This window comes from Tursiops truncatus, chromosome 12 (genome assembly GCF_011762595.2).
Source record: "Tursiops truncatus isolate mTurTru1 chromosome 12, mTurTru1.mat.Y, whole genome shotgun sequence".
In the NCBI taxonomy this organism is placed as follows: domain Eukaryota; kingdom Metazoa; phylum Chordata; class Mammalia; order Artiodactyla; family Delphinidae; genus Tursiops; species Tursiops truncatus.
In genome coordinates, this window is record NC_047045.1 from 37,489,865 (window position 1) to 37,516,958 (window position 27,094).

Genomic DNA, 27,094 nt, shown 5'->3' on the forward strand with positions numbered 1-27,094 from the left:
GAAAGCTGTTTGGAAGCCTAAACTGGTCTGCGAAGTTTGAGCTCAGGTTCCCACGACACTTTGGGGGTTTGTTTGCTGTGTTCTGGTGGGTTTTAGTCCTCCTGGTGTGAACATGGTGTTGTTTCCAGGGCCCCCATGTTACCTCAGTCATCTCAGTCTTTAGCATCTTTGTTGCAGTAGAGAGGAATAATTAAGAGCTGCTTTAGTGGCTGACGTAAACCTGGAGTTTTTATAGTACAGAGGAAAGTTTCCGATTGGTTTGAAGCCCATGACATTTATATTGTGACCTGAGCTAGGTCCAATTCAGGATCCGTTTCAAGGACCATGTCTTATGTCTGACAGTCCTGTGCAGAAAGCTTTCCAAAGCTAGAAACTGGGATATGTAAGTGGAGGCAGAGGAAAGTGTATTCGTTACCTGTTGCTGTGTAAACAAATTACCCCCAAATTAAGGGGCTTAAAAAACAAACACTTATCATCTGACAGTCTGAGCAAATCAGGAATTTGGGAGCAGCTTAGCTGTGTGGTTGCAGCGCAGGTTCTCTCTTCGGTAGCAGTCAAGCTCTCGGCCAGGGCTGCAGTCGTATGGAAGACTGACGGGGGCTGTTACTCATATGGCTGTTGTGAGGGGGCCTCAGTTCCTCACTGGCAATTGGTTGGAGGTCCCAGTTCCTTGTCATGTGGGCCTCTCCATGGGATGACAGCAGTAGGTGATGAGAGACAGAGAGATAGAGACAGAGGGAGAGAAAAGCTACATTGTTATGAGTCTTAGAAGTGAGATACTGTCACATGTGTGAGTGAACTACCCAAAGCCATAAATACCACGTGGAGCAGATCATGGGGGACATCTTGGAGGACAGCTGCAACAGGAGTCAAGAAAACTAAGTAAATCAAAGAATTATGCAGATTTGGACCTACCTCTAGGATTGTGGGTGAATTTTTCCTGTCTTCGAATTTATCCAAACTTGGGTAAACTTGAGCCTAAGGTGTATGGTGACTACCTAATAATATTTATTAGAGTTTTAGGCGTACTTATTCCTCTTCAATGAAGGTTATAAAGGTGCAAAAAGAAGACCCTCTGCCAAGCAAGCCTGTAGGAGTTTATGATCTAAAAGAGGGATCAGCAAATAAAGGGCCAAAGAGTGAATAGTTTAGACACCGTCGACCATCTAGTCTCTGCCATTGTAGCACTAAAGCAGCCATAGATACTTCTGGGTTACAACTACTGTGTGGTTGTTCCAATAAAACTTTATTTACAAAAATAGGCAGTGGGCCAGACGTGGCCTCCAGACCATAGTTTGCCAACCCGTGATGTAAAAGAAAACTACAGAATAATAAATCAGAAGATTTGGGGCTTCCCTGGTGGCGCAGTGGTTGAGAGGGCTCAGTGGTTGAGAGTCCGCCTGCTGATGCAGGGGACACGGGTTCGTGCCCCGGTCTGGGAAGATCCCACATGCCGCGGAGCGGCTAGGCCCATGAGCCATGGCTGCTGAGCCTGTGCGTCTGGAGCCTGTGCTCCGCAACAGGAGAGGCCACAACAGTGAGAGGCCCGCGTACTGCAAAAAAAAAAAAAAAAAAAAAATCAGAAGATTTTATCCAGGATCAGTGTGAAAGCAGACCTCCACCAGTTTCATTTTACGGATTTACTGATTTATTCTATTAAATGTATATAAATAATAAAAAAAAAAAGCTGCAGGAGCAATAAAAAGATACAGAGCCCTGGAAAATGAAACAATAAGTGAAATCAGGATACTCATTGGTTATTTGCACCATGTCCCCTTTGAAGTAGAATAAATGATTTTGGAATTACGCACAGTAGGAAACAAAATCATCCTCTGTCAGTGTCTGTGCTCTCCTGTCCCTCATCTCAATCTAGCTGCCACCACTGCAAACCTACCTTTCGATCAAGATATGTTTTGACAAACTCAAAACAGATCTTGATTGCCTCAAACAGGGTGAGGTTCCCTGAAAGTATTCTTTTTCCTTGCAAATTTTTTTTTTTTTTTTTTTTTTTTTTTTTTTTTTGTGGTACGCGGGCCTCTCACTGCTGTGGCGTCTCCTGCTGCAGAGCACAGGCTCCGGACCCGCAGGCTCAGCGGCCATGGCTCACGGGCCCAGCCGCTCCGCGGCATGTGGGATCTTCCCGGACTGGGGCACGAACCCGTGTCCCCTGCATTGGCAGGCAGACTCTCAACCTCTGCGCCACCAGGGAAGCCCTTCCTTGCAAATTTTAAAAACAAATGGTGTCTTGGAAACTACCCAAGAGAAAATTTGTGACTCTCATGAGATAATTGACAATAACTTGGGGTATTCCAAAATCTAGGTTGGGAATTATTGATATTAGCCTAAGAAATTGGCAAAAAGAAATTGAGACTGGCAAGTAAAAATCTGTGCATTAATATTTTATTAGATTATATAAAAAGTCTGTCTCATCATTTAGGTTTTACCTTCTGCTATTGCCACTCAAAATCATTATTTAAACTTCCCTGAGGAGGCTATTAGGAGTTTTAAAACTTTTTAAATTAAATATTTTTCTTACTGGAAGAGACTGTATGACAATGTGGAAAATACTGGTAAGAGCATAAATTACTCATAATCCAACTAGCCAGAGATGACCACTGTTAAGATTTTAGCGTATGTCCTTTCCGTGTGTTCTTGGATATTTAACATAGTTGATACATACAATGTTTTATTCCACTTTTCAACTTACCATGATATCACAAGTCTTACCCCATGCCTTAAAGGATTAATGGTATTCTATAATATGGATGTTCCATAACTTACTTAATCATTACCCAAGTTGGTTGAGTTGTTTACACATTTTATTATAGATAACACTGCCATAACATCTTGGTAAAAAAACTTTGAATACGTCTTTATTTCCTTATAAACCTTTCCTAGAAGTATAATCACAGGGTACAGGTATATTAACATTTCAAAGTCTCTGGATAGATACTAATAAATTGCTTACTAAATGGCTGTGGCAATTGATATACCTGCCCCCAGTAGTATGTAAAAGCATTGAGCATTGTTAATTTTAAAATTGTATCTATTGTTACTTTAATTTGCATATTTTAATTACTAGTGAATTTGGGGAAGTATTGTCATTAAACATTTCTTTCTTCCTTTGAAAATTATTTATTTCCTTTACCCATTTTACCGGGTTTGTTAGTATTTTTCTTATATATTTGTATGATATCTTAACCAGTTGTTGGATGTTTATGTTGAAAATATTTTCTTGGCTTGTTATTGCCTTTCACTTTTTAAAAAATGTATAAAAATTTAAACTTTTTGCACAGTAAAATTACCAGTATTTTTCTTTTTCTTTTTTCTATTGCTTTTAATCTTAGGAAATTGTTTCCCATCCTGTATTATCTTCTAACATGCCATATAGTGACCTTCTAATCTTCTTTGTGATTTCATGTTTTTATATTTAATTCTTTCAGCCACCTAGCATTAATATTGCTATATGTTGTGACTTTGCTAGGATATAAAGGAGCGAGTGGTATAGAGATATACAGTGCTGTTTGTTAGAGATTCTCTCTTAGTACTCCTGTGGTTCTTGATTTTATTTCAGGGTTTCTGGTTACCCGAAGCAGCGTTTTTTTACCTCAGGACTTTTGGTGTCTTTTGAGTGCCCTGGATGGCAAAGTGCATTCACCCTTTTCATTTCTCTTTCTTCCCTCCCTAAGGCTTAGTAAAATGCTCCACTCAAACTAGTCCAGACGCACATCTCCATGGAGGAGGCTGCTACATGCCAAGCTTTATTTAAAAGGAACTCAGAAGGCCCACATCCCTAAAAATGTCTTCTCTAAGTTATTTTTCATGCCGGAAACACCTGTTATTTCATCTCTTTGCATTAAAGATCGCCCTCTTCCAGAAATCTTCTTAAAAACGCACATTCACCTCAGCAGAGTAGCACAGTGTTTTAGTTTCTTCTGGCAGCCATGACAAATTACCACAAACTTGGTGGTTTAGAACAACAGAAATTTATTCTGTCACAGTTCTGGAGGCTAGAAGTCTGAAAACAAGGTGTCGGCAGGGCCATCCTCCCTCAAAGGCTCCAGGGAAGCTCCTTCCTTGCCTCTTCCCAGCTTCTGGTCATTGCAAGAAATCCTTGGTGTCCTCAACTAGCATCACTCCAGTCTCTGTCTCCAGCATCACATGGTTTTCTTCCCTCTGGGTCTGGGTCTGTGTTTGTGTATCCAGATTTCCCTCTCCTTATAAGTTCACCAGTCATTGGATTAGGGTCCAACCAAATCCAGTATGACTTCATCTTAATTTAATTAATTACACCTGAAAAGACCATGTGTCAGATAAGGTCGTGTTCTGAGGTTCCAGATGAACATGAATTTGGGGGGATACTATTCATCCCAGTACACACAGTGAGTGAATAGTTCTTTCACATTATTTAGTTTTATTAGATCACCTTTCTGTTTAACAGCTGACATGGAACCAGAGGAAGATCCTGGGATCTGTAGTGAGGAGGCAAAGGGAGAAAATGCAGGGAGAACTGAGGGGGAGGGGAAAGGGGCCAATGTCAGATTCCACCCCTTTGTCCATGGCTGGTCCTATAACCAGATAAATGGTAAACCCGCATCTGTTTTGCTTTCTCGGTAACTTGCTTGCATTTTAAGTGGGGAGTCCAAGTGTTTAATTAGGTTGACCAATATCTTCCTTTTCTGTTAGTAACATATATAAACTGTTTGATGGGGAAGTAAAAGAATAAAATGAGTAATCCTTTGGAATGATTTAAAAGATTCATGTCAAATCTTTTCTGTTTTCTAAAAAATATATTACATAAATTAATAGTAACTGAAATCATTGGATTTTTTCATATTTGATGTCTAGTGACATGAGTTGTAACTACTAAATTCAATAACGGGAGAAAAATACTTCAACTCTTTCCTAAATAGGGGGAACCCTAAGATTCTGTTAATTTAAAGGGAAAAAAGAATGACAGATTGGAAATTAATTTTGCTAATCATATTATTTTGATTCTTTTTAGTAAAAAGCAATTGCTAAGGCTGGGGAAATGCCAGTAGCCCTTTTTATCCATTTAAAACAATATGCCAAATGAAAATTTTAAATAAAATTTGCATATCTACTATTTGATTTTATAAATTGCTCATTTTTTAGAAGCATTTTAAGTCCCACCATTACCTGGTTTATGCAAAACAAGTTTATTTCCTTTTTGAAGTATTGGCCATATTTAAACATTTTTATTACAGAAACAGTCTGAAGATATTTTTAAGCGAAGAAAGTGAAGATAGCTCTTCCTTTCTGTTAGCTTGTGGCTGATTTCACAGCCAAACAGTGAGAAAGTCCCTTCCTTCATCTTGAGTACAGAAGTAAAGCTCTCCTGTGTACACAGAGCGTGTTGACTCACAAGTTCTCATTATACTGATGAGATAACACTGCCTAATTTAAAATCCTATTAGACAAAATAAATATTTTCTTAGGGTAGAATGCTTTGTGGTTTAGTGACTCAACTCTCTCTCAGTGCTGGAAACTGGGTTCTCAGTCAGTGCCACAAGAAAAAACTTGTTTTAAATCATCCCTGTCTTAAAAAAAAAAAAAGCATTTATTGTATACCTATTGAGTTCAGGTTATAGGGATAGAAGAAGATATGATTCTTAACTCCCCAAAACACATAATTGAATTGAAAAATGATATATGTTCACAGAAAACCTAATTGAACACCTAACAAATAATACTAGGTTGAACCATATGGAATTGCAATATTTGACTGGTTTTGACCTACACAAATGATACTTAAAAACATTCAACCTAAAAGTTCAAAACCAGTTACTGTCACTCACCTGAATTTTGCACGTTCTTTAGTCCTTTGTGTATAAAAAACTGTGGTGCACAACATCCTGTCCTGAGCCTTGTACCTCAACCCTCAGCCTAGGGGATGGGGGGCCAGTGGGTTTTCCCTCGGAGAACTGTGCACAGGCCATGCTGCCTCTTTTCTTCTGCCCTCAGCTGTCCGTCCCCAGCTCTATTATTTCCACATGTGAGCATTTTCTTTCCTCCTAAGCATAGCCTCACCTTGTTTTGAATACTTTCCTCTCTTCCTGTTTCCTTCTGGTTTTTGCCAAGGAAATTCTCTCCCCATCCCTCTCCTCCCTTCCTCTTCCTCTTTTTTTTTTTTAATTTTTAAATTTTATTTATTTTTTTATACAGCAGGTTCTTATTAGTCATCAATTTTATACACATCAGTGTATACCTGTCAATCCCAATTGCCCAATTCATCACACCACCACCACCACCACCCACGGCTTTCCCCCCTTGGTGTCCATATGTTTGTTCTCTACATCTATGTCTCAATTTCTGCCCTACAAACCAGTTCATCTGTACCATTTTTCTAGGTTCCACATATATGCGTTAATATACGATATTTGTTTTTCTCTTTCTGACTTACTTCACTCTGTATGACAGTCTCTAGATCCATCCACGTCTCAACAAATGACCCAGTTTTGTTCCCTTTTATGGCTGAGGAATATTCCATTGTATATATGTGCCACATCTTCTTTATCCATTCATCTGGAGATGGGCATTTAGGTTGCTTCCATGACCTGGCTATTGTAAATAGTGCTGCAATGAACATTGGGGTGCATGTGCCTTTTTGAATTGTGGTTTTCTCTGGGTATATGCCCAGTAGTGGGATTGCTAGACCATACGGTAATTCTATTTTTAGTTTTTTAAGGAACCTCCATACTGTCATCCATAGTGGCTGTATCAGTTTACATTGCCACCAACAGTGCAAGAGGGTTCCCTTTTCTCCACACCCTCTCCAGCATTTGTTGTTTGTCGATTTTCTGATGAAGCCCATTCTAACTGGTGTGAGGTGATACCTCATTGTAGTTTTGATTTGCATTTCTCTAATAATTAGTGATGTTGAGCAGCTTTTCATGTGCTTCTTGGCCATCTTTATGTCTTCTTTGGAGAAATATCTATTTAAGTCTTCTGCCCATTTTTGGATTGGGTTGTTTGTTTTTTTAATATTGAGCTGCATGAGTTGTTTATATATTTTGGAGATTAATCCTTTGTTGATTTGTTTGCAAATATTTTCTCCCATTCTGACAGTTGTCTTTTCATCCTGTTTATGGTTTCCTTTGCTGCGCAAAAGCTTTTAAGTCTCATTAGGTCCCATTTGTTTATTTTTGTTTTTATTTCCATTACTGTAGGAGGTGGATCAAAAAAGATCTTGCTGTGATTTATGTCAAAGAGTGTCCTTCCTATGTTTTCCTCTAAGAGTTTTACAGTGTCCAGTCTTACATTTAGGTCTCTAATCCATTTTGAGTTTATTTTTGTGTATGGTATTAGGGAGTGTTCTAATTTCATTCCTTTACATGTAGCTGTCCAGTTTTCCCAGCACCACTTGTTGAAGAGACTGCCTTTTCTCCATTGTATATCCTTGCCTCCTTTGTCATAGATTAGTTGACCAAAGGTGTGTGGGTTTACCTCTGGGCTTTCTATCTTGTTCCATTGATCTATGTTTCTGTTTTTGTGCCAGTACCATATTGTCTTGATTACTGTAGCTTTGTAGTATAGTCTGAAGTCAGTGAGCCTGACTCCTTCAGCTCCATTTTTTTCCCTCAAGACTGCTTTGGCTATTCGGAGTGTTTGGTGTCTCCATACAAATTGTAAGATTTTTTTGTTCTAGTTCCATAAAAAATGCCATTGGTCATATGATAGGGATTGCATTGAATCTGTAGATTGCTTTGGGTAGTATAGTCATTTTCACAATATTGATTCTTCCAATCCAAGAACATAGTATATCTCTCCATCTGTTGGTATCATCTTTAATTCCTTTCATCAGTGTCTTATAGTTTTCTGCATACAGGTCTTTTGTCTCCCTCAGAAGGTTTATTCCTAGGTATTTTATTCTTTTTGTTGCAGTGGTAAATAGGAGTGTTTCCTTAATTTCTCGTTTAGATTTTTCATTGTTAGTGTATAGGAATGCAAGAGATTTCTGTGCATTAATTTTGTATCCTGCAACTTTACCAAATTCATTGATCAGCTCTAGTAGTTTTCTGGTAACATCTTTGGGATTCTCTATGTATAGTATCATGTCATCTGCAAACAGTGACAGTTTTACTACTTCTTTTCTAATTTGTATTCATTTTATTTCTTTTTCTTCTCTGATTGCCATGTCTAGGACTTCCAAAACTATGTTGAATAATAGTGGTGAGAGTGGACATCCTTGTCTTGTTCCTGATCTTAGAGGAAATGCTTTCAGTTTTTCACCATTGAGAATGATGTTTGCTGTGGGTTTGTCGTATATGGCCTTTATTTTGTTGAGGTAGGTTCCCTCTATGCCCACTTTCTGGAGAGTTTTTATCATAAATGGGTGTTGAATTTTGTCAAAAGCTTTTTCTGCATCTATTGAGATGATCATATGGTTTTTATTCTTCAATTTGTTAATATGGTGCATCACATTGATTGATTTGCGTATATTGAAGGATCCTTGCATCCCTGGGATAAATCCCACTTGATCATGGTGTATGATCCTTTTAATGTGTTGCTGGATTCTGTTTGCTAGTATTTTGTTGAGGATTTTTGCATCTATATTCATCAGTGATATTGGTCTGTAATTTTCTCTTTTTGTAGTATCTTTGTCTGGTTTTGGTATCAGGGTGATGGTGGCCTCATAGAATGAGTTTGGGAGTGTCCCTTCCTCTGCAATTTTTTGGAAGAGTTTGAGAAGGATGGGTATTAGCTCTTCTCTAAATGTTTGATAGAATTCACCTGTGAAGCCATCTGGTCCTGCACTTTGGTTTGTTGGAAGATTTTTAATCACTGTTTCAATTTCATTACTTGTGATTCGTCTGTTCATATTTTCTGTTTCTTCCTTGGTTCAGTCTTGGAACGTTATACCTTTTTAAGAATTTGTCCATTTCTTCCAGGTTGTCCATTTTATTGGCATAGAGTTGCTTGTAGTAGTCTCTTCTGATGCTTTGTATTTCTGTGGTGTCTGTTGTAACTTCTCCTTTTTCATTTCTGATTTTATTGATTTGAGTCCTCTCCTTTTTCCTGGTGAGTCTTGCTAATGGTTTATCAATTTTGTTTATCTTCTCAAAGAACCAGCTTTTAGTTTTATTGATCTTTGCTATTGTTCTCTTTGTTTCTATTTCATTAATTTCTGTCTGATCGTTATGATTTCTCTCCTCCTGCTAACTTTGGGTTTTGTTTGTTCTTCTTTCTCAAGTTCCTTTAGGTGTAAAGTTAGATTGTTTATTTGAGATTTTTCTTGTTTCTTGAGGTATGCTTGTATAGCTATAAACTTTCCTCTTAGAACTGCTTTTGCTGTATCCCATAGGTTTTGGATTGTCATGTTTTCATTGTCATTTGTCTCTAGGTATTTTTTGATTTCTTCTTTGATTTCTTCAGTGATCTCTTGGTTATTTAGTAACGCATTGTTTATCCTCCATGTGTTTGTGTTTTTTACGTTTTTTCCCCTGTGATTCATTTCTAATCTCATAGCATTGTGGTCAGAAAAGATGCTTGATAGGATTTCAGTTTTCTTAAATTTACTGAGGCTTGATTTGTGACCCAAGATGTGATATATCCTGGAGAATGTTCCATGTGCACTTGAGAAGAAAGTGTAATCTGCTGTTTTTGGATGGAATGTCGTATAAATATCAATTAAATCTATCTGGTCTATTGTGTCATTTAAAGCTCTGTTTCCTTATTTATTTTCATTTTGGATGATCTGCCCATTGGTGTAAGTGAGGTGTTAAAGTCCCCCAGTATTACTGTGTTACTGTCAATTTCCTCTTTTACAGCTGTTAGCAGTTGCCTCATGTATCGAGGTGCTCCTATGTTGGGTGCATATATATTTATAATTGTTATATCTTCTTCTTGGATTGATCCCTTGATCATTATGTAGTGTCCTTCCTTGTCTCTTGGAACATTCTTTATTTTAAAGTCTATTTTATCTGAGATGAGTACTGCTACTCCAGCTTTCTTTCTTTTTTTAATAAATTTATTATTTATTTATTTATGGCTGCATTGGGTCTCCGTTGCTGCACACGGGCTTTCTCTAGTTGCGGCCAGCAGGGGCTACTCTTCGTTGTGGAGCGCCGGCTTCTCACCGCAGTGGCTTCTCTTGTTGTGGAGCACGGGCTCTAGGTGCGGGCTTCAGTAGCTGTGGCTCACAGGCTCTAGAGCACATGTTCAGTAGTTGTGGCACATGGGTGTAGTTGCCCTGCGGCATGTGGGAATCTTCCTAGACCAGGGCTCGAACCCATGTCCCCTGCATTGGCAGGTGGATTCTTAACCATTACACCACCAGGGAAGCCCTCCAGCTTTCTTTTCATTTCCATTTGCATGGAATATCTTTTTCCATCCCCTCACTTTCAGTCTGTATGTGTCCCTAGGTCTGAAGTGGGCCTTTTGTAGACAGCATATATATGGGTGCTTGTTTATGTATCCATTCAGCAAGCCTGTGTCTTTTGGTTGGAGCATTTAATCCATTCATATTTAAGGTAATTATCGATATGTATGTTCCTATGACCATTTTCTGAGTTGTTTTGGGTTTGTTTTTGTAGGTCCTTTTCTTCTCTTGTGTTTCCCACTTAGAGAAGTTCCTTTAGCATTTGTTGTAGAGCTGGTTTGGTGGTGCTGAATTCTCTTAGCTTTTGCTTGTCTGTAAAGCTTTTGATTTCTCCATTGAATCTGAATGAGATCCTTGCCGGGTAGAGTAATCTTGGTTGTAGGTTCTTCCCTTTCATCACTTTAGGTATATCATGCCACTCCCTTCTGGCTTGTAGAGTTTCTGCTAAGAAATCAGCTGTTAACCTTATGGGAGTTCCCTTGTATGTTACTTGTCATTTTTCCCTTGCTGCTTTCAATAATTTTTCTTTGTCTTTAATTTTTGCCAATTTGATTACTATGTGTCTCGACGTGTTTCTCCTTGGGTTTATCCTGTATGGGACTCGCTACGCTTCCTGGACATGGGTGGCTATTTCCTTTTCCATGTTAGGGAAGTTTTCGACTATAATCTCTTCAAATATTTTCTCGGGTCCTTTCTCTCTCTCTTCTCCTTCTGGGACCCCTATAATGCGAATGTTGTTGCATCTAATGTTGTCCCAGAGTTCTCCTAGGCTGTCTTCATTTCTTTTCATTCTTTATTCTGTTCTGCAGCAGTGAATTCCACCATTCTGTCTTCTAGGTCACTTATCTGTTCTTCTGCCTCAGTTATTCTGCTATTGATTCCTTCTAGTGTAGTTTTCATTTCAATTATTGTATTGTTCATTTCTGTATGTTTGTTCCTTAATTCTTCTAGGTCTTTGTTAAACATTTCTTGCATCTCCTCGATCTTTGCCTCCATTCTTTTTCCGAGGTCCTGGATCATCTTCACTATCATTATCCTGAATTCTTTTTCTGGAAGGTTGCCTATCTCCACTTCATTTAATTGTTTTTCTGGGGTTTTATCTTGTTCCTTCATCTGGTACATAGCCCTCTGCCTTTTCTTCTTGTCTGTTTTTCTGTGAATGTGGTTTTTGTTCCACAGGCTGCAGGATTGTCCTCTTCCTCTTTTTCTTTCCTTCTTTGTGTCTTCTTTCATTCCACTATGAATCATGATCACACGGTCAATGGCTGTAAAGCCCAAGAGTAAAGCTAGTGATACATTTGTGTGAAGGAAAGGGAAAACCATGAGTTTTGATGTGAAATAATGGCAATCTAGATCTGGTAATAACAAAAGCTCTGTAAAGTCACTTTATAATCTCTGAAAAAATCTCTAACCATTATCTCTTTTCAGCTGAACCTTTTTCTCAGTAATCCTTATCTCAGAAAGAGAATAATCCCCTTGGGAAAAAGAAAGACTATTTCTCAGACTGTTTTATTGCTTTCTTGTTTTTTTGTTTTGTTTTTACCAGTACTGAAACAGTTCTGTCTTTCATATTGGCTTTCATTTTTCCTTTCTTTTTTGCTATGACGTACTATTTCAGCTACATGAAATTGACTTTTAGGGCTTATTTGGGAATTAAACCACCATTATAACTTTGTATTTACAGAATAATAAATCAGTTATTAAAAAAAAAAAGTTTGGAACACAACCTTTTGGTAAATTAGGATTTCCTTTAGTATAAACCGGATATCTAAGGGGTAAGGAAACACAAGATTCATTACAATCAGTGATATTCTGGGATAAATGACTTTTGTAATTAGTTTTAATAGAATCTGACAGCCAAAGATTGCAAAGAGAAAAGGGAAAAGAATTAATAGGCAGCCCAAGCAAAGACATATAAATAATGAAGCAAGGTGTACATAAGGGAAATGCAAACAGATTTCTCTGACCATGACTGAAAGGCTGAGTTTGGAGAGAGGAGAGGGGGGTTAGAGTGGTGTTGGAGAACCCCTCAGGGTGGGGAATTTGGAGATTGTTGCTAGCATCTCTGTAAGGACAACTTTATTAAGCTAGATGGAGAGTAGGGACACAGTGATAATCTCTTGTTGCCTCATACACCTGAGAGATTTCAGTTCATGAGAGCCGAGATGATAAATGTCAGTCTGTTCTCAGATCCAGCTTCCCACCATCTTCAGTCAGCAATCTGGATTCCTGATATGTCGGCAAGATGTTTTACATTATTACTTCTTGTTAGAGATGATTTTTAATTAGAGTTTTCTTTTGTAAAGACAATTAATTTTCTAATGTAAAGACATTAATTGAACTCATTCATTAAGTAAATGATAACAGTTCTAGTCACTACCAAAGGATGTATCTAGGAGACCCTTGTGGCGTTTACCCACCTGGTGCAGGTGGATAGGGGAAGCCAAAGATGTAATTCAGGCAATTATGTACTAATTACTGTGCATGTTACATTAATCATCAAACAACTGACAGGTATTTGGAAATCCAGTAAGTCTAACATGATGAAACTGACAGTTACGAAAATTAATGTAAAAGCTAACCTCCATAAGACTTATCTTGAAAAGTAAAAAAAAAAGAGATAATGAGGCTTCCCTGGTGGCGCAGTGGTTGGGAGTCCGCCTGCCGATGCAGGGGACGTGGGTTCGTGCCCCGGTCCGGGAAGATCCCACATGCCGCGGAGCGGCTGGGCCCGTGAGCCATGGCCGCTGAGCCTGCGTGTCTGGAGCCTGTGCTCCGCAACAGGAGAGGCCACAACAGTGAGAGGCCCGCGTAGCACAAAAAAAAAAAAAAAAAAGAGATAATGAGACTCATCCTCATATTTTGAAAGTTTTTTTAGTTTCACATTATCATCAAAGGACATTTACTATAAGCACCAGATTGTGTGTGGGAATGTTTTAATGTCTTATAAGTAACATTTAAAGACTCAATTCTCACTTTAGGTTTATGAGAATTACAGACCATCATATAGCAAAAACATATTGATTAGAGCCTTTAAATCTCTGAATTATAGCTGTGAGAATTTTGAGAGTATCTGATTTGTAGGAAAAATAAGTATTTATAAGTTCAGGAAATGCCGTAAATACTAAGCATTATTGGTATGAGGAACAAATTACACAATTTCTCTTGAAACTTTATTGCTCCTAGAAATGCTACAAAGTAATAATGTTTACAGCAATGCAAGTATTATCAAAGCTCTGGATTGAGGAAGATAATTCTTTGAGTGCCTGGAAGGACTAACTAAGGCAGAAGAGTTCAGTTCCAGGTTATTTAGGGACCCCAGAGTTTCATAAACTCCTAACTGTCATGGCACCAGAGTCGTTTTGGACTAGTGAGGTAGGTGGGGCCAAGGTAAACAAAGGAAGTAGATGGTGCCTAGTAAAGGTGCTGTAAAGTCAACTTCAAAGTATGTGACATCACCATAGACTTGTGGAAAATAACGACAGACCAGCCTAGCATGCAGCTGTCATGGTTAGGAAGAGGTGCTTTTGAACTAAAGCTTTATGTTGACCTTCTTTGAAACAGTCGTAAACAGCAGGCTCTGCAAGCTGCTACTTACGAGTAGTTGTAAAGCTACTAGTTATGAGTCAAACCATCTTTGCGAAAGGGGCTTTGTATTCTCTCACCCAGGAAGTCCTTACTGAATGTCTGTGATGTGCCAGATGTGGTCAGATGCTGTGTCAGAAACAGAGGGAATTATATACACAAAGGAACTTCCTCTCTGGGATGAGAGAAGGAACCATCCATGATTATGATAAAGCTAAATTACAGTAAAATTGCCTGTGACATAGAGCGTGTAGGAAAGCTATGTTTGAAAAGGTAAATTGGGTCCAGAAAGTAGAAGAGCTTGAATACTAAACTATGGAGTTAAGACTCTTCTGTACACAGTGCTGAACCGTCTGATGGTTTTCAAACACCAGTATACACCAGGAAGATCAATCCATTCATAGCTTTAGAATGGGTTAGAGGATGCAGGAGAGACCAGATAGCAGAGAATAGCTGGAAAACTCTGTAAATTGAAGAGATAGTGAAGTTAGGAAGTAGGATAATGGTAGTTGGAGTGGACAAGGGGAGATGGACATCATACTGGCAAGGTGGAAGCATGTTCCATGCATTTATAACTTCCACCCCATCCCTTCCTCCTCTAAAGATTTACAGTTTATCTTGAATTAACAATGTAAATAAGTGAAGAAAACTAAAGGAATAGTAGTGTGATAAGGCCAGAGAGACAATTACTTTACAGAATGTATATGATTCTGTATAATTATTAACATTTTTTCATGGTCAGGTACACAGTCCACATTGTCTGAAAGACACCTGGTGAGGAAAAGAAAAGGTTTATTTGGCACTTAAGAAAGAGAGAAACTTCTCCTTTCAGTCCCTGCAGAGAGAATATTAAATAAGATGGTGGCTTACACCCTTCTCGGGTTCCCTGCAATATGTTCAACAAAGAGGTCTAATGTGGCTGCATTTTTAGTGGCTCTCAAAGCAAGCTCAGGTATGATGACAAAGAGCCCCTGACCAGTGATCGGAGGTGGGGTGCTGGGAACAGGAGAGCTCAGGGATAACTCCCCAGAGTTGCCTCTGGTGATTCGGGGTTGGTTTTCTACCCTTGTACATATAACTATATTCCAAGCTTCCTGCTCATTGCCTGCTCCATGGTTATATAATCACCATTAGCTCTTGTTTTGTGTTGCAAAAGACAGCAATTTAAAATACTCTCTCTTGGGCTTCCCTGGTGGCGCAGTGGTTGAGAGACTGCCTGCCGATGCAGGGGACGCGGGTTCGTGCCCCGGTCTGGGAAGATCCCACATGCCGCGGAGCGACTAGGCCCGTGAGCCATGGCCGCTGAGCCTGCGCGTCTGGAGCCTGTGCTCCGCAACGGAAGAGGCCACAACAGTGAGAGGCCCGCGTACCGCAAGAAAAAAAAAAAACTCTCTCTTGAGTGGCATGGACATATATACACTACCAAGTGTAAGATAGATAGCTAGTGGGAAGCAGCCGCATAGCACAGGGAGATCTGCTAGGTGCTTTGTGACCACCTAGAGGGGTGGGATAGGGAGGGTGGGAGGGAGACGCGAGAGGGAAGAGATATGGGAACTTATGTATATCTATAACTGATACACTTTTTTATAAAGCAGAAACTAACACACCATTGTAAAGCAATTATACTCCAATAAAGATGTTAAAAATAAATAAATAAAATACTCTCTCTTGCATTATTTATTTGTTATTTATGAGCTTAGTAAAGTCATTAGTCTTTCTTTGGGGGTTATATATGTCATCAAAAGAAGAGCTACATTTTCTCTGCTCTTAGGTTATAGAAATTTGAGTAGGCTTAAAAGGAAAATACGAGCAATCAAGGAAACTTTTTATATTTTGACAACTAAAAACTAAACCTGTCCAACTGGAATATTGTAAAGAAAAGCTGAAAAAAAAGCCAGAATCTTCAGCAGCTGTAAGTGAGAGCATATGCAGTCATGCATGAAACACAAGACTCCTGATGAACCTAAGCCATTCCTCGAGATACAGACCACGGGTCCTCAGTTCTCTCGGGGTTTTGGGCAATGATTCCCCGGCTGGTTTGGGCCCTGGTCCTCTTTGCTCTTGCTCAGATCGAGATCCTTCTTTCCCCTGGGACCAACACTAATAAAGCCAAACCTCGCTGAGCCCAGCCTGGTTCTGGGGGGGCTGCATAGTTTGTTAATCATGGGAAGCGATCCCAAGTGACCAAAATTTGTGTATTATATTGGTCCTGAGATAGCTTAGTTGAATTTCACACACTCTGTAGCACCCAAAGCCTAGATTCCACTGCATGGAACTACTAGGGCAAAACCCAGCCTTGGTAGGAGAAAAGATGATCTGCATTCCCAGCGGTCAGATATGAGGGGAACTTGGACAGACACGGGGGGAATTCTGTCCCACGCAGCACATCGAGAGATGGTTCCCAGCTTTTGAGCTGCCATTTAAAGCATCGAGTTTAGTGACACGCGCTGCACTGGGGTTTGCTGGCCACTGTATTTTTTGGTCATTTATAGTTGGGTTTATATTCTGTTTCAGAAATGATAGCTGAAAAATAGTTTATTTTTATGGAAATAATGAACCATAGAAGAATGTTTTATCATTTGTTAGTGGCATCTGCCAGTTTCCTTGGCAGTGCATAACAATAAATATCTTTCTTGCTCTAAAAAAAAAAAAAAATCAAGGGGCCCAGAAAGATGGAGGCAGTTGGGAGCAATAGAGGCCAACCAAACCAGGGTGTGTTTACAGAAACAAAACTGTTTACAGAAACACTACTAAAAAGGATGAAAAGATTGATGCTCTAGTGAAACCACTAGATGGCAGCCTTTCTGCATTAAAAGCGATCACCGTTTGCTAACACCAAATACTGGTATTAATGATGTAAGTAATTCTTTATATGGCTAAAACTATGAGGATGTTTTGGATTTTCAAAACTTGAATGAGCATAGAGAATTTATTCATCTCTCCATCCAACTAGGGATTTTGTGATCATAAAACTCATCTACAGAGAATTTGAAATCAGTCTCTAAACTAGGAGTCAGACGGGTTCTATACCCTCAACTCTGTCAATAATTAGCCCTGTGACCATGAACAATGAACGTCTCTGGTCCTCAATGAGCTCAACTGAAAAATGAGATGATTGGGTCACTAGATTATCTCTGAGATATCTTCCAACTCAGATATTCTCATTTCTATATCATTTCGTAGTTGAGCCTGATAAATATGCTAGCTCAAAATACAACCCACATGATGCCTAGTAAGTTACTGTATTATTCAGCAAGTGTCAACTGATATTCATAGGCATAATTAACATAGCTGATACTTATGGAGCACGTACTATGTGGCAGTACTAGGCTAAGTGTTTCATGAGCATTACCTAATTTAGGTTTTATGACAGTCTGATTCTAATCCCCATTTTTCAGATGAGGAAACTGAGGCTGAGAGAAGTTAAGTAAGTAGCCCAAGATCACATGGCTAATGACTAGGCTGGTATGACTCTGAAATCGGTGTGTATACCATTGCTATATTTCCTGTCTAATTCAGGTGAGAAAAATACAAATTTGAATGCATCATTGCTTCTGAAAGAAAAACTCATTCTGTAAATCCAAAATCCTTGGTTTTCCAAGGGAAATATATTAGGGTTTTGTTCGTTTGGTTTTTGGTCTTTTTTCCTGGAGATAGGACAGATTTACTTGGCTCTACTGTCACACTGTCATTAGATGCCTCTTTGTGAGTCTTGGCGGAAAAGCCTAACATCCAGTTTCATGCACATGGGTAACCAGCAGGCCCAGGGCCCCGTCAACCTTGTGGTTTCTCAGAGCCAGTGTCTCTTTATATGTGCAAAGAGGGACTGCACCAGGTACTCACTAGGGACCTTTCCAGGTCTAGAATTATCTGATGGTGTGTCCATAATCTGATACAGGGTCTAATATTAGCAGGATAGAAGTTGCTCAGTATATGGCAGCTCCCTACCATTTAGCAGTTGCAGCAAGGAAATACTACACATACTATTTAGTGCCGTTTGTTAGTAAATTAAAAGTTTCCTCCCTTTCTTTGCGGCCAGAAAACTTACGTAGCCTTACAACCACTGCCTTAATTCAGAAGAGTGGTTCTAATATCTGGTGTTTACAGCTCTCTTGGAGACGCCTTTTGGTATCTTTCAAGTCACAACTCCAAGGTTTAGTAGAACATACTATGAATTCTCTGAGTAACCACTAGATGGCAGTAGAGCATCAATTTATACCCTAGAGTTAATCCCAAACCTTTAGTTTTCTGTCTCATTTTATTTTACACGTACATTATCTCTGAAGCAAGAATTATTAGACAGAGAAACTCATAACTTGCTTTATATTGGGCTACGCATATTAAAATGCTCGAGGAACAGCTTGATGGAGCAGACCAGATCAGGAAAACCTGAGGTGGATTTATAGGAAGCAAACAAAGCTGAAGTTTCATGGGCAGCTCCAATGCCTTAGGAGGGGCCCTAGTGCTATAAATTTTGTTTTCTTTTTCTTAAAGAGGGCTCCAAAATTATATAAGCTTCAAGCCTCCCAAAGCTTGGATTTGTCTGGAAATAGCCATGTGGCTCTTTTAATTTAGGAAAGGGTAAACAATCCTGCCGTTATTAATTTTCTACCTACTTAATCTCCAAGGACAAGGGCAATCTGGTTTTTAAAAGCAAGCCAAATAAAAAGGAAACAGGAAATAATGGAATGAGTGGGCCAATATTCCACTTGTTTATGAGTCTGAGTAAAATACAATACTCAACACTGAAACTCACTTCTGGCAGCATAATACCTGTACTAAAAAGAGGAAAGTACAGATTATAAATTAGCAAATTAGTAAATTATCCTCTGCTAAAACTCCAGACCGGTATGGCAGTGTTTGAGGATTTGATTTTATTCTGTCTTATTTTTTAACCCCAGAAGTGTTGTGCTTAATAAGAGACCAGTAGTGACTATTCAGAAGGGAAAGTCTACTTTCATTTATAAATCTTAAATTTCTCACCAGGGGGCTATGCTTAGTCTTTCTTAAGACTACCAACAGCCCATCAGGAGTTAAACTGAAATGTACCCTTTGGAAAAGAAAAATGAACTTTCCAATTGGTCTTTCCTGTTGCAAACACTAAGATTTTCTTTTAAGCTAGGGGGACTTATCTGTGTCTAGCTCCATCTGTGACTATTATTCACAATTAAAATATTTTGTCCACGCGATGCGCTCCTATGTCTACTAGACCTTGATATCCTGAGGGCTTCACCTTTGTGTCCTTGGACATATGACACATGGCAGGAAATGTAAAAATGCTTGCTGAAAGAATGAGAGCTAGATATTATTTCAAAGTTAATGTAGGGCCTGGGGGTCCCTCCAGCATGATTCTGGGTGTATTATATCTGTGTCATGTTTCGCAAAGGTTGTGTTTCAGGAGACACACTTGTGTAATACGTTTGCCATGAGTAGAAGTTCTGTGTCTGACATTAGAGGAACTAGAAAATGCTCACAGGGTGGCCTCAGCGTCTAGGGGGAGAAGCTCCCAAAGCTGAACTCGGCTTGTGAAGCCCTCCCAGCCCACACATCCCGTGGCCTTTCTTCACCTCCCAACCGAGTCCTGGGGCCAACTTTGAAATAATGACACCTGTGACCAGGTGCTCAGCAGGACTGCTTGGATCTGGATCTGGAAGAAAAGGAATTCAGCCAACCCCTCATCCCCCTCCCCTCCAAGGGAGGTCAGAGGTCACTGGCTGTAGCACAAACTCGGCAATTCCTGGCTTGGGAATTGCAGATGAAGCAAGGACCTTGCCTGGACTACCTGTGAGGGTCATCCCCTTCCTCTGACCACTGGGAAGCTAAATCTGCCTTCTGAGATCATGACCCAAAGCATATAGAATTGACCTTTGGATAGCAGGCTAAGTCTTGTTAGTTTATCCCCAAATCAGGAGGACAAGTACACTGCCTGGGTTCAACATGCAATGAGGCCAGAGTCATGAACGTTTCTGCTTTGGTAACTCAAATTCAACCATGAGTATATACCGACTCCACGTCTACCAACAGTGTAGTAGGTGTGGGGAACGTGTTGTCAGACAGGGAGGTGAGGTGACACACACCAACATCCACGTCCACTTGCCCCCTAATCCTCTCTTCCTGATAGAACACCAGCTTGTTCTGGTGCCCACTCTCTGCATGGTGATGTCCTTTAGGCCCCAGCCTCAAGGGGGTAGGTCCAGTGATTGTTTTGGTGTAGGCATGAGACACGTAGAGAAGTCTGCTAGGTGGTTTCTAGAGAAGACTTCCTTACTTCTTTATATATATATATATATATATATATATATACACACACACACACACATATATTTTTTATATTGGAGCATAGCCGATTAACAATGCTGTGATAGTTTCAGGTGCACAGCAAAGGGACTCAGCCATACATATACAGGTATCCATTCTCCCCCAGACTCCCCTTCCATCCAGGCTGCCACATAACATTGAGCAGAGTCCCCTGTGCCATACAGTAGGTCCTCGTTGGTTATCCTTTTTAAATATAGCAATGTGTACATGTCAATCCCAAACTCCCAAGACTTCCTTACTTCTGAGAGAGAGACACAGGAAAAGATAGTCTTTTCATCCCCTGGAATTATCGTATCTATCATATCTATATGTAATGACCAGAACTGTAGCAGTCACTCAATTCAGCAGAAACTGAATAAACCGATTAAACCAACTCAGTCCACCCTTCTCGTTTATATGCAGTAATAAACTTCGTGTTTGATTAGGCTTCTGTGAGTTGGAATTTCTGTTACTTGTAGGCAAAAGAATCCTATACTATAGGCAGGGATTGGATCACAAGAAAAATTTAGAAAAAAGAGCACCATTGCCAGCTTTTCATCACACAATACATAAGTATCTAGCAGGAAGGGAGAACTCCGTTTTGGAACTCTGCCCACCTCCAACAATATAAAGCTTAGGAAGCACATGTAGTTCAGGTTTATCACTGCATCACTAGATCCATTCAATGGCATATATTTTTTTCCTCAAAAAGAAAAAATACTAAAAGTGGCAGACTTTCTGTACATTTCTTGTTACTTTTACAATTTATAAAACTGCAGTGGTTGGAATCCATTTTCTGTCCTGAGTCCAAGCTTGTACTGCTCACCTCACAATATGCCAATAAATCGAGAAATGAGGTGTTGACGCAAGGAATACGATTTTATTTGGAAAACCAGCAGCTGGAGAAGATGGTGGACCAAGGTCCCAAAGAACCATCTTGCCTGGGTTTGGATGCTAGTTTCTTTTACAGAACAAAGAGTGGGAGGAGGGGAGGCAAAGTTAAAAAGGGGATAAAGCTGTTGCAAATACTTCCTGGTCCAGCCAGACTCCAGAGGGGGTGTGTTAATTTCTTCTTTCCTGCTGCCGTTTACAGGTGGGCCTGGTGAGGATGTTTCCTGTGAACTTAAACAAAGGCACTTTAGCTTACACCTCAGGCTTGGGAGGCAGGGTTCCCAGATACCGGCCATTATGTATACTTTAAACTATAGGCAATGTCTCTTTAGTGATGAACTTGCAACAAAAGCAATAGAATACGAAAGTAAAAGGAATAGATCCAATATGGAGTCAGATTTGTTCTTCCCCATTGTAGTCCTAGTGGTCTTCTCTTGCTTGCTGCTCTTCTTGGCTTATTTGTGAGCAGAAGAAGGACAAGGACTGTGGTTTAGGGTCAGTGGACCAATTAGTAAAAATAAGTCTTGATGCAGACATACAAGCGTGGTTAAGTCTTTAACACCTTCTCAACTCTAAGATACCTTTCAGTTGTTAATGTGATTCTCAGGGAGCTAGGTGTGTTTTTCTATCCCTTTATACATGCCGTCTGTAATTCCTAAGGAGACATTTTCCTCAAAGGTGAACTTCAGTGCTTTCTTTTAGAGGGTAGAAATGTTTTTTTCCTAAGTCCTTATATATGATGTAAATATTGCAGGAAGGAAACAGTTCAGAGTGGTTACTTATGCAGAGAGAAATTGTGACTGGGCTAAAGAAATTATTTTTTTATTTCAGTTCCCATGGAGAAGACAAAAAGAAATTGTTGCTGCTAATATATTTTCTATAACACAAAGAATAATGTTTTCTAAAACAAAGAGGTACAAGATGAATTTCTTCAAATTACTCCCATACAGCCCTTAATTTCTCAGCCTTAATTATATGCTTAAGAAATATATCAACCTGGACTTCCCTGGTGCCTCAGTGGTTAAGAATCCGCCTGCCAATGCAAGGGACTCGGGTTCGATTACTGATCCGGGAAGATCCCACATGCCACGGAGCAACTAAGTCCGTGCGCCATAACTACTGAGACTGTGCTCTAGAGCCCGCGTGCAACAACTACTGAAGCCTGCATGCCTAGAGCCCGTGCTCCACAAGAGAAGCCACTGCAATGAGAAACCCATGCACTGCAACGAAGAGTAGCCCCCGCTCGCCACAACTAGAGAAAGCCCACGCACAGCAACAAAGACCCAACACAGCCAAAAATAAATAAATTTTTTAAAAAAGAAAAAGAGGGCTTCCCTGGTGGCGCAGTGGTTGAGAGTCCGCCTGCCAATGCAGGGGACACGGGTTCGTGCCCCGGTCCAGGAAGATCCCACATGCCGCGGAGCAGCTAGGCCCGTGAGCCATGGCCGCTGAGCCTGCGCGTCCGGAGCCTGTGCTCCGCAACGGGAGAAGCCACAACAGTGAGAGGCCCACGTACCGCAAAAAAAAAAAAAAGAAAAAGAAATATATTAACCCTTGTATCAGTTATAATGCTGCTCAACTACAGATAATAGAGAACAGGTGACTCAAAGTGGCTTAAAGAATAGGACATTTATTATGCAACATAACAAGAACTCTAGAGCTAGGGCAGGTCTAGGGTTGGTTAATTCAGCTACTCAACAATGTATTTGAAGACTCAAGTTGCTCTCATATTTCTGCCCTGCTTTCTCCTCCATCTATTCTCCATAGGCTAATGCCACTTCTGGTCCCAGGATGGCTGTCACATTCATCACATGCAGTCATGACACTGGCTTTCAGGGAAGAACTGTTGCTTTCTGTAAACCTTCTTTTAAGAGAAAGACCTTCTCCTGATTCCTTCAGCAGTTGTCTCTCTCATATCAGTGGCCAGAGTTGCATCAGATAAGTAGGGCAAAGTACAAACACTTTAAGGGTCAGGTAGACCTAAATCAGTGTGTTGATGCCAGCCAGACAGATATGTATGGGCATATGTCTAAGTCAGTTACTGGCGAGGGGAGTGGGACACCAGGATTAGACCAATCGTGATTGATTATCAGGGCAGGAAGCAGCTTCCTCTGAAGCACATGGATATCTGAACAAAATCAGGGTTATTAGCAAAGAAAATGTGTGTTAGGGGTGTGGCAGTTAGGCTGGGGGTTTAGATAAAGGAAATGGTTTTGGGCTAGGCAACCACCAGTGTCTGCTAAAACTCTCTGCCTTCGTTGGTTTGCATTCCTTTTAAATCTAATAAATATTATAATCCTGGGAACAGTTTCCTTTGCCTGGCATAGCCTAGATTCCTCCCCTAACTGGGAGTCAGTTTCCACTTTATTTCCAATGTTCAGGAAATATACAAATGTCTTTTTTTTTTTTCTTAAGAGCAATGACAGCAGAGCAACCATACAAATATAAAATGAAATTGTATTGCTTTCATGTCAAAATCTAACCATCTAGCAATTTACCTATTTACCCATCTATCTCAATTTGTTTTCTGCACAGGGTTTAAAATAATTCTGTTTATAAATGTGTTATGAGAGTACCAAGTTATCTGCAATCCTGTGTAGGCTTTGAAGAATGATTCATTATTTTGGTTGATTGGAAATATACACAGGGAAGTGTGCCTTTGGGCTTCTTGATTTTCCAGCATCCTTGATAAGTTGTTGTTTCCACTCTTTACAGAGCTTTGGAGGTAGTGGATGGAGGCCATGTGGCTGGAGAGTGCCAAGAATTTACACTGCACTGCGGGGAGTCCCGGTTCTTTCACGCTGCCTGTGAGGTGCCTGGTCCTTTACCTACAGAGTCTGGAATGTTTAAAAAGGTAATGCTTCATTTCCAGTATTTGGCTCCCAGGACTAAACACTTTAATGAATTAAAAAGTGAAAAATAACCCCTGTCTGATTGAAAAACACATACTTGAAAAGAACGTAGATGGTAAAAAGGTCATTATATATCAACGCACCAGGATAATAAATAAGGATCAAGGGATAAGTTTGAATCTTTGCTCTTTGCTGCCTTCAAATGTTCTACCTCATTGTCCTGGGTGCCTTTTGCCTGCCTTTTTCCCTTTGTATACCTTTAACTCAAAGGTATACAAAATAAAATGACATCAATATTTGGAAATAGTGATTCATTCCCATAAAAGGCATTTTTACTACTTCCTACTGTAAGGCATTTAAAGTTGTTACCATTCTATCGGTAGTTACATCTTAATATCTAGATGTTTGCGCAGAAAGTTCTGACTTAACTATATTGCCTTGAAAAGTTTTTCCCAAAGTGGGAGATAACGTGTATGCATGTTAACTGCATCCTTTCACCCATGAAAAGACATGGCTCCTGTCCTTGCCTGCAGGCAACAAAGTAGAATAAAGTCTTGAGTCACAGTGTGAGAGCTGGTTTAGCTGCCAGGCTTTGAAGGTTGTATAATACATTTCTTGTTACAACTTCTTATAAGATCACTGAGGGTTAGTAATGAAAGATATTTTGTCATGAAAGAAATCTCCCTCCCAAAGGAATTTGCTTTAGTAATGCTATATATTAAAAGTGAAAAAATTACTTAGTGCAAGATGAAAAATTTTGGAGATTGGATGCACAACAATGTGAATGTATTTAGGACTACTGAGCTATATACTTAAAATGGTTAAGATGGCAAATTGTATGTTATGTGTATTCTACCACAATTAAAAATATCCTTACTGGTGGAAAGCAGTAAGAAAAAAGGACATGATGCGATTATAAACTCATATTTTATTAGAAAATGACAAAAGTAGGTAGGGAAATTCAACAGAAAATGCTTTCTAACTCAAAGTAGGATAATATCAATCAGAGTACCAGAAATATAAAATTAAATTTTATGAAATGTTGAAATTAAAAAATCAAATTTAAACTAAAAAATTAAATAACCTGGCTTCCTATAATTTATACTCACTTTCAAATTGGTTTTGCATTTTGTTCTTCTTTCTGTATAAGAAATAGTTTATAACTGGAAACAAAACCTGATAAATCCAGTCACTGGCCCTGAGTTTCGAGTTGTTTTCTACATTTTTCCTTTAATAACTTAAAATAAAAATAATTCTGCAAGTATCATGCCATTAACTATCCTATGATGTTTCCTGAAGTCCAGGAAACAATTGGGGGCAGCATTCAAAGTTGCGGCAAAAAGTAAATTCCCTGAGAAGGGTGGCGGTGAAGGGTCTGCAGTGCCCCCTCCCTTGGTCTGCAGTTCAGCAATAGGCGTGTCTTCTTCCTAGTCCCCTTATCCCATCTAGACATGCTCTCTCAGCCCTTGCTTGCTGTCCCAGGCTGCAGTCAAGGAGCCCTGAGCACCAGGCAGCTCATGGGAGAGGCCCCGAGGCCAAGCCAGAGAGCTCAGTCCCATGAAGGCTGGCAGGGAGAAAGAGGCCAGTCGGTACACCTGGGGAAGGCAGAGGCCTGGGACCAGAAACGGATGAACTGGGAACCCAGTGTAGGAAGGGAGCCAGGGCAGATAGAAACAGGGTAGGAACTGGACGAAAGGAGCAAGCAGAGGCAAAATGTCCTTCTGGCTACACTGTCTCCACGTGTTGCCTGAAATGGGGTCAGCCAGGCACCGTCTGTACTCTCTGCCTGTACCACACCCTCCTGCTCAGAGATGGTCAAACGTCCACATCAGGAAGAACTGGCTCCCGGGTCCACTTCTGGATCTGCCTGTTTCTCCCTCTCCCGCTCCCCGCCTCCATCAGCCCTCTTTCTTCCTCCTGCTTGCTCTGGGCTCTAGCTCTCTGGATCTTTCTCATCTGCATATTCTACTAGGGCTGGGAGAAAGGAAGAGGCATGGAACAGACGTTCTCTTGCCTACTGATGTGTTCTCAACTTTATGTCTCTTGAGATCATGGCTGAGAGGAGTAACCAGACCATTCTCAGAAGTGCAGGACAGCCCCACACCACCAGCCTGGCCAGTAGTACTGGGAAACAGAAGCTAACTCCATGTAGATTCTGGGTAGTTCGTACCCACTGTGAGTGCCAGCATGCCAGGGCGCCTCCCGTACGTCCAAAGGACTCTTCTCTTAATCCACTCTGGGCAGCAAGCCTGGTCATTTCCTGCAGGATTCAGCAGATTTACTAGGCAGTTGTATCAGGGCCACCCTTGGCGCCTTTCCCAGGCAGAAGGCCATCAGTTCTTCTTAAGATACCTGACTTGATCTAGCCCTCTAAGTTATATCTATTTACTCAGATGAATGTTTCAATTTTTTATTTTCATTGAAGTGAAGCCATGTGCCTTCCCCCAAACAACCAGGATTTATTCCTTCTCTATATTTGTTCCATACACTCTGTGTTACTGTGTTTACTTATTTAACATGCTATTAACATTCCTTAGACATTCTTTAGAGCTGACAATACTGTACTGAATCCTTCAATTAAAAGAAGACATTGTTCTTCCAGCTTGTATAAACGGAAATAGGGATTTATAATTATAAAGCTGGTATTGCCTCTCAAATGCATGTATACGTCAACTAGGAAAAAAAGCACAACTACAAATCAAAGGAGAATATTACTAGAATTTAAATCTTAGATGAGAAACATCATCAGGGATTATATTTATTTATACCAAACAATTTTTCCTTTAAACGGCTACATAAAACCTTTAGTCAGCTTTAGAGTAGAAGATATATTTATGTAAATATTTATTACAAATATTTATATTTGTAACAGACTTTTAATATGAGAGAAAAGCATAAGGAAGTGGTATCATTGAGTGAAAACATATATCATATGTGATAATTATATTGAATAATTCTTTCTTTGCATGTAAGAAAGGATTAATATTGTAGATTAATATGTTTTGCTGTATTATATACTTATTATATTTACTACTGAATTCATTTTTTAAGTGAAAATGTCTTAATTCCACTACATAGAGATATTTCCAGAACATGAAGTAACACCCTTTATTAATTAAAGCATTTC

At 39.8% G+C, this 27,094-nt stretch overlaps 1 protein-coding gene across 1 annotated transcript in view; it reads left to right on the forward strand.

Moving 5' to 3' along the window:
* Window positions 1–27,094, forward strand: part of CRYBG1 (crystallin beta-gamma domain containing 1) — a 206,664-nt gene that overhangs the window by 61,209 nt on the left and 118,361 nt on the right. Inside the window, exon 2 of the mRNA XM_019929506.3 lies at window positions 23,831–23,969. Within this exon, the coding sequence (XP_019785065.2) occupies window positions 23,831–23,969 (139 nt within the window). The remainder of the gene's footprint in view (window positions 1–23,830; window positions 23,970–27,094) is intronic.